The 7,958-nt window shown below is 41.0% G+C and overlaps 1 protein-coding gene across 3 annotated transcripts in view; it reads right to left on the bottom strand.

Annotated features, from left to right (window-relative positions):
* Positions 1-4,361: 4,361 nt before the first annotated feature.
* Positions 4,362-7,958, bottom strand: part of rgs7bpa (regulator of G protein signaling 7 binding protein a) — a 93,522-nt gene continuing 89,925 nt past the window's right edge. For all 3 annotated transcript variants that reach the window (XM_048597175.1, XM_048597184.1, XM_048597192.1), the window contains 2 exons: positions 7,867-7,937; positions 4,362-4,593 (listed from right to left, as the gene is read on the bottom strand). In XM_048597175.1, coding sequence (XP_048453132.1) covers positions 4,502-4,593; positions 7,867-7,937 — 163 coding nt within the window. In that variant the 3' untranslated portion in view covers positions 4,362-4,501. The remainder of the gene's footprint in view (positions 4,594-7,866; positions 7,938-7,958) is intronic.

Here is a 7,958-nt window from a genome sequence, read left to right as displayed (position 1 = left end):
TTACTGGAGGTGGAGCAGGAGCTGCAGCAAGCTCAGCAGCTATATGTAGCTCCATGGTGCTGAGGGCAAGGCTGAGGGCCAGGAGGGTGAACACAGGCCCTAAAGGCAGACGGTGAGCATCCTGTACCTCCTTGAGCAGAGTATTTCTGAAGGCTGCACCCATTGCAGAAGTTGGCTACGGATCTGTGTGCCCTTTTGGAGGAGGACCTTCAAGCAGAATGAGAGGGTGGACACCCATTCCCAAAGGTGGTGAAGGTGTTGATCGTTCTTATGAATGTTATTGCGGCAGATCATTCTAGGATGGCTGCTGATGTCTGTTGTATCCTATTATTTGCCATTCACAATACATCATTCAGGTGACAGGTATTTTGAATGCAAGGGCAGTGGCTTTATCATGTTCCAAATTAATGTTGCAGGTAGGGCCAGAGGACAGTCAGTTTCATCTCCAATTCAGGATTCTCTTGGGGGCAGGACACGAGAGCCTGCACCAATATGGCCACCAATGGACCATCAGACAAGCCAACTCCTTTTGTGAACAGGAAGGGGTTTCACTCCCTAAATGCAACTGGTATGTGACCACCATGAAAGGATCCATGACTTCTTCCTATTGAGGCAGTGTCAGTGTTTCACTGTTCAGGACACTGCACAGCCTCTATAGATGGCTTCTACTGACCAAAGAAGAATTTGTTGAAGACATGGTTAGTGTCACCAGTGCGGCACCACACCACAGAGTTCTATGAGCAATACAAGCACAGCTATCTGAAAATCAATGCAACTGCTGAGCAGATCATAGGTTTGTACAAAATTTAGTTGTGGTGCCTTGAACAACTTGGAGATACCCTCCAAAATGCACCTTGTCAATACAGAAGGAGTGAATCTGGTGCTGCAAGAGGTTGATGAGCATTCTGTCTTTGGAAGAGGATGCATAAAGAAGATCAGCTGGCCGAGGAGACAGTGGTACCATTGACAAACCTACCAAGCAGGCTGAGGTGACTCCCTCATCTAGTTATGATACACCCGTACGTCAGTTTTTAGACTGCTGTTTTTTTGCATCCAGACCCTTTAGGCAGTAGGTGTGGATGTCCAGAAAGCCCATGATAACTTTAAGATGTCCTTGATCAAAGCAGTCCTAAGCTCCTCCTAATGTAACACTGCGAACCAACACAATCGAGGATTTCACTTACAAGCCACTTTACCTAGTCAATGTGCATTTCACTAGAATAAACACTTTCAATGCAATAAAAACATGTTACAGTCTAATAAAATAATGCAGTCAAGTGAACCCCATTGTGCAACTCATTAACTTTCTGCCTTCTCTTCTCTACTACAGTTACTGCTCTGTTGGAACATATCTAATGGTAACCTACTTGTTGTTTTGCTCCAATGAATTAGATGACCATGGCACATGCCCTCTGGGTTCTGGTGCTTGTGAAAGACTGCACATCTGTACCTATGTGGGACAGTCTTAGTCACAAGCAGGGTGTGTTTCTACAGAATTGGGGGTTGGGGCTGTACCTTGGGCATAGATTCTATTGTTATCGTCATGCTTTCTCTCTACCCTCTCAGATCCATCTGCACTTCCCTTCTAACCTCAGTGCCGCAGCACTTGGATGTGTTTCTATGCATCTCTGAGCCATGACTGTAACCAGTGATCAATACTGCTCAAAGGTGAAGGCATGCTGTGGAGATAATGGTACAGTTGTTTCTTTAACCCATTGACCTGTCACATATAGTTTTCCATGAAGAAGAACAATTGATCAATGAACTAATGAGTTCATATGCCTAAGTCATGCTGCATTCATGGAATGGACTTCACCATCTCCTAAGCAAGACTCCACATTCCCTCAGGGAACTCTTGATAGATAGCTATATCCTGTACTCTTCCAGCAGCATCAGCTTTGTTGATAATCTGAGGTTCAGCGGCTATGTGGCGCTCAGCAATTGCTGAAGCTGTCCTCAAGCCTCTGATTGAGACTGCCCACAATTGTTACTGCCTCCCTCAGCTGCTGCTTGCATATGATATGCAGCTTACCTTGTGCTACCAACTATATTCAGAAAGGAGGTGAGTGTATCTACACTGGTAGAGGGTGTGCTTGACTGAAGGGATGGTGCATTTTCACAGTGTGGTTCCTCCTCTGAGATCTGCGATACCTCCTCATGTCACTGCTGATGTGGCTTTGGCATTGTTCCTGCAGGAAAGTGGACTTAGTGAAATACCTATGAACCAGTGGTTTCACCCATTACATGGTTCTGTGCTTCAAATGTTCACTTGCAAAGACAAAGGTATTAACAAGGTCAAGCTGTGATGCAACTGCGTGGCATACAAATGAAGTTTTCATTTTCTCTCTCATCCATCTTCATTTTCTGTTGCATCAATACCATGATGCTCAGGAAGCCTACACAATGCCTAGTTTGACTCCTCTCCCGCCTGTTAAAGGCTTTCTTCTTTTGTAATGAGTCAAACAGGAGTGTTAAAAACATGAAACTTTCAGTGTGAAAGTCACAAGAACTTCACTTTTGGACGGGGAATATAAGAACAGCACTTTAAGTCTGCATGTGAGTCCTGTGTGCATGAATGCTTATCTGAAGGGATCAGATGAGACATTCCTCTGTATTGCTGTCTTTTTGTGCAGAGAATTGGTAATGCAGTGAAAGAGTGCGTTATGACTTCCAGCTGAGAATTGCAGTGCACAAGAGGGTATTGAAGGACTTCCTGAACTGTACCCAGGTGTCAGTGACCCCACCATGGCTGCTGACCTCTTCAATTAACTCCAGTAAGGCCTCTCGGTCATGCTGTTGCCCTCCTGTTCCTGTCCTAAAGAATATCTGTCTTTGTGCTGTCACTACTGTGAACTTCAGAAGCGTGTCATTGATTCTCAGTGCAGATGTTCCATGAATGTATCTGTCTTCTGATAAATTTCTTGCTGAAAGAAATTTTCTTCCTTGTCTGAGTGCAGTGTTTGTGCAGCTTTTCAGCTGACCAGTAAGTATTATGTGCCATTCATGCTGCTGATTTGACTTTCCACCCAACTTTGTCAATGAAGCAGTGAAGGAGGAGTGCAGGAGGGCTGTTAATTGAATGTCTCCCAGAAGATTAGACCAAAGTGAATCCAGGTCCACATCCAAGTTCCTGATCCTAAAATGATCCTGATGGCTGAAAAGGAAGCTAAGTTGGGAAAATCCAACCCTCTACAGAGTTTCACTTCCCTTTGCTCCCTTCATGTACAGGCTGTGTCCTCTGGTTCAACTTTTTTGGAAAACATTTTAATATGAACTAAGAAACTGTGGATGCTGGAAATATGAAACAAAAACAGAGAATTCTGGAGAAACTCAGCTGGTCTAGTAATATCTATGGAGAGAGAAACAGAGTTAACATTTTGACTTCAGTGACCTTTCTTCAGAATTTCTGTTTTTATTTGTGAATGAACTTTTTATTGTCTATATTGTCCACTTTTCAACCTTCTACTTTCCAATTAGAACATGCCTAATTTCCATGATCGCTCAACACTGTCCAACTCCTACACCTCTTCGCCCATTCTGGTTTCTCACATATCTATTCTTTCAACATCTGAAATGCCTTTTTTAATACTTCAGTAATTAGAACCATAATGCTGCCATACCAAAAATACCTACAATGGTAGAATCACTTCATTATTTACTCAATATTGACCATTTCTACATCTGATTTTCTAAGAACTCCCTGATCTCTGTCATGTTCCATGTTCTTCTTTCTGTTTAAATAATGGATCCTTCCTGAGCTTCTGTCCCCACAAAAAACACTTTATATTTTTCCAGATATAATTTCATTTGCCACCTGCCTGTTCAATCCGCAAATACATTCACATTCTTCCAGTCACTTAACCAGTCAATCACTGGGGCTACTAAATATCTTACAATTTTCTCCATCCACTGAAGGGTTACAGTGGGTAACAGAAGTTCTATTGCACTGATTATTTGGAAGACTAAATGGAATAAGTTAGGAGACGTGGCTTGAGTGAACAATGCATTTGTAACCATGTTTCCCCTGTGAACTGCTGTCATTTTCTTTTCTGGTTTTGCAGATTTAGCCTATGGGCTTTTTGCTTCAGGACAGGGTTAAAGCAATGTTTGTGCCGCTTCATTCCAATTAGGCTGTGATCTTTCATTTATTCATTCACATGTTCACATTGAGCTACAACAGGAGCATGTATTTAATATACATCCCTTTATTATTTACAAAAAATAATCTTTTAAAAGTTCAGCTTGTGAAAATCAGTTTAAAATATATTTCAAGCATAACACTGCTGTGGAATCCATGGGTACTTGGGTACCAATTTTCAAAAAAATTCTTCAGAGAAAAATAAAAATACAAAAATTGGCCATCCTGTACAGCAAAAATAAAACTGATATTTACAACAAACAGTAGGAAGTAAGGGGAAAGTATCTTCTTGCCAACAAATTTACTCCAAAGAACTTAATACCCACAAATGACTTTTCCTCTCAGTCTTGTGTTAGTTATCCTTTAACTTGATACAAGGCAGCAAAGTCCAAAGAATCTTCGTTTCCTCCTTCTCACTAGTGGATATGGAGTCAGATTGAGGAGGCTGCTATCATCTGCGCAGGAAAAAGAGAACTGGTCTTTCAATCTAGTCTTCGTTACCATTCACAGATAATAATTCTGATTGTAAAATAAATTAGCCAATACTCAGTTTATTTTTAATTCACTGGCAGAGTTCTCATCCATTATTTGTTTGCAGATGAGAATGCTGGAAAAGCAAAAGGCTTCCACTGTACAGCTCAGCAAACTGGGAACTGTTCTCAATAAACAACAGGGAGAGATCACAACCAATCCATATAAATCCATAAGGAATACCCAATGTATTAATTAGTTCATTTGACAATTGCTGCAATTGAAGCAATTAGAAACAAAATATATGGAATTAATTCACCTTAAGATGGACTATAGTGAAATAAAATTAACCACAATATGACAACAATAATAACACATTTATACAGCACCTTTAATAGAATCATGTTCTAATTGCTTTGCGATAAAGTGTGTACAAAGCAAAGGAGTTGATGACTGCCTCAACACTGTCAAAGCATTCCAAAAAAACCTCTTGAAGATAAAATGTTGACAGCATTGATTCACTGTTTGCAGATGGATAAAATACAAAGACATTGTAGATGGACAACCACACCTGTAAACGTTAAACGCAGAAGCAGTATTGACTCAGTGGCAAGGACTCAAGAAACAAGCAAGCTATGCAGCAAGTATGATTGCTGTACCCATCACAAATATGGGTGATTTATAAACTGCGTGTGGTAACAAAGGACACTGGATCTGCCCATGCAAGAAATCGGATTCCAAAAATGCAGCCAGAATCTACAGGAGACAATAAACAGGAGACAGATGCAGAAATATGGCAACAGCAGCAAGAAATGTTCCAGAAACCTTCATAATATTAGCTGATACACAAAATTCAAGACAGATCTGAGACAACAGATCTGAACAATTTCCAACCAGAGAAAGAACAGGTTTTCCATTCTGTAATTGCAAAACATTGTATTGATAAAGTCAATCAACTAAAAGCTTTTGCCATACTGACCATCATTTGCCCAAAGAAAACTGGAAAATACACACTCAAAACCATGAATAACATGGGGGCTAGATCAAATATTCAACCAGTCTGAATTCTGAAGAAAATCTATCAGTTACTAGAACTCAACTGTTAAATTAACTCAAACAGCCTCATTGCAATAGGATGTTTCATGAGAAGATACAATACCATCTACCAACAACACCCCTTCTGCACCCAGAAAGTGCAGAGTTCGCATACATGTAGAGCTGGAGCATGACCTGGATGACACAGAACAAAATGCCAACATCCACCATGGGGACCACACCCAGACTGATGTAGTTCAATTATGTAGGTTCAAATCTATCTCAACTGTGATCTAATTCTTCCAACATAGAACATGAAACACTCGCTCTAGTATTCCATATCATAAAATTGATTACGTATCTGTTTGGTAAGCAATTCACTGTGGAAACTGATCACAAACAATTTGATACAAACCACTGATAAGTACACCAACTAGTCTACAATGATCGCTGGTAAAAGTACAGGGATTATGATTTTGAAATCTGCTTCAAACGAGTATCAAAATGGTCACCTCAGACACACTGAATAAATTTCCAAACCTGAACAAGAATGTCAACACTGCATTGGATCTACTAGCCCAGAGTATGGACATTGTGGGTGAAGATGTGCTCACAATTTACCTATTGCATTTTTTTCAATGTAAATATGATCAACTGCAATAGGAAACAGCTAGCAACGCACACCTGAAAGCATTGTATAAAGCTATATTGAAGGGTGGCCCATCACGCAAAAAGGGGTGAGGCTAAGCACCTCATATTCTGCCTTAGGAGCCTACAACCCAATGGTCTCAATGTGGACTTTACTAGCTTCAAAATCTCCTCAACCCCGGCCTCATCCCATGACCTACCCTCCCTCTCATCCCCGCCTCCTTGACCTGTCCGTCTTCTCTCCCACCTATCTGTCCTCCCATCTCACTGACCAACTCCCACTGTCTACCTGCACTCACCTATCACCATCCCACCTACCTTCCCCAGCCCCACCCCTCCTCTCTCTATTTATTTCAGAGCTCCCTACCCTGTCCCCCATTTCTGAAGAAGGGTCCCGACCTGAAACGTCAGTTTTCCTGCTTCTCTGAAGCTGCCTGGCCTGCTGTGTTCCTCCAGCTCCACACTGTGTTATTTTTGACTCCAGCATCGGCAGTTCTTACTATCTCAGAGATGCTCAGAGGATCCTTTATTTTTAATCATCAAAGGTTTAAAAAGATTAAGTAAGGAGAAACTGTTTCCAATGGCTAAAGAGTTGATAGCGAGAATGTATACATTTAAGATTATTGACTAGGAAATCAGAGCTTTCTTTAATGTAATGAATGGTTGCTTTTGAGAATGCATTTCCTGAAAGGGTGAAAACACACTCAAACAAATGGCTTCAAAATAGAATTGGCTTAATGCTCAAATGAGAAAATACAAGTGCAAGGATGCTAGAATAACGAAAGGGTTCTTCCAGAAAGCAGGCATAAACTAAATGGGCTGAATGCTGTCCTATTCTATGATTGTTAATTAGAGGTGGCTATATTTTCTTTATGGGAGATGACCAATGCCTGACACTTGCATGGCACAGATATTTTACTTGCTACTGAGTAAGCCAAGCCTGAACGTTGTCCAGGTCTTGCTGCATGTGGGCACAGATTGCTTCAGTATCTGAGAAAACATGAATGGTGCTGAACATTAATGATTGCACGATGAGCATTCCCACATCCAACCTGATAGTGGATGATAGGTCATTGGTGAAGCAGTTGAAAATGTTGGGCTAGGTCACTAATCTGAAGAACTCCTGCACCGATGTTCTGGAGCTGGGATGATACACTTCCAAAATCACATGTCTTCCTTTAAGAGAGGTATGAGCTCAATCATGGAGAGTTTTCCCCTGAATGCCATTGATTCCACTTTTAGCAGGGCTCCTTGATGCCATACTTGGTCAAATACAGGCTCGATGTCAAAAGGTTCACCTCTTGAGTTCAGCTGTTTTGTGCATGTTTGGCCCAAGGCTATAATGAAGTCCATTATGGCTGATATTTACATTAAGCAGTTCTTAATCATGTCACAAGTCAGGCTGCTCACGTGAAAACAGGAAATCTGCTGTTTTATTCTTTCTTTACCAAAACCACCCTGTGGCAAAAAAGTTATAAGTATCACAGTTGTCTGTAGTCCAGTCACCAAGGAACTAATTTTGGGAATATGCAAACTATTTGCCTTAAACAGGATGAATAAAGATTGATACTTGCCTTGGTTCTTTAGCGGTAAAGGCATAGTCTCCCTGAGTTTGCTTAGAAGATTTTTCATTTCTCGTATGTCTCTGTGAAAACAAAATATATAA

The sequence above is a fragment of the Rhincodon typus genome, chromosome 1 (assembly GCF_021869965.1).
Source record: "Rhincodon typus isolate 14 chromosome 1, sRhiTyp1.1, whole genome shotgun sequence".
In the NCBI taxonomy this organism is placed as follows: domain Eukaryota; kingdom Metazoa; phylum Chordata; class Chondrichthyes; order Orectolobiformes; family Rhincodontidae; genus Rhincodon; species Rhincodon typus.
The sequence above is the reverse complement of the archived record's forward strand: the minus strand, read 5'-3'. Positions and strand labels throughout refer to the sequence as shown.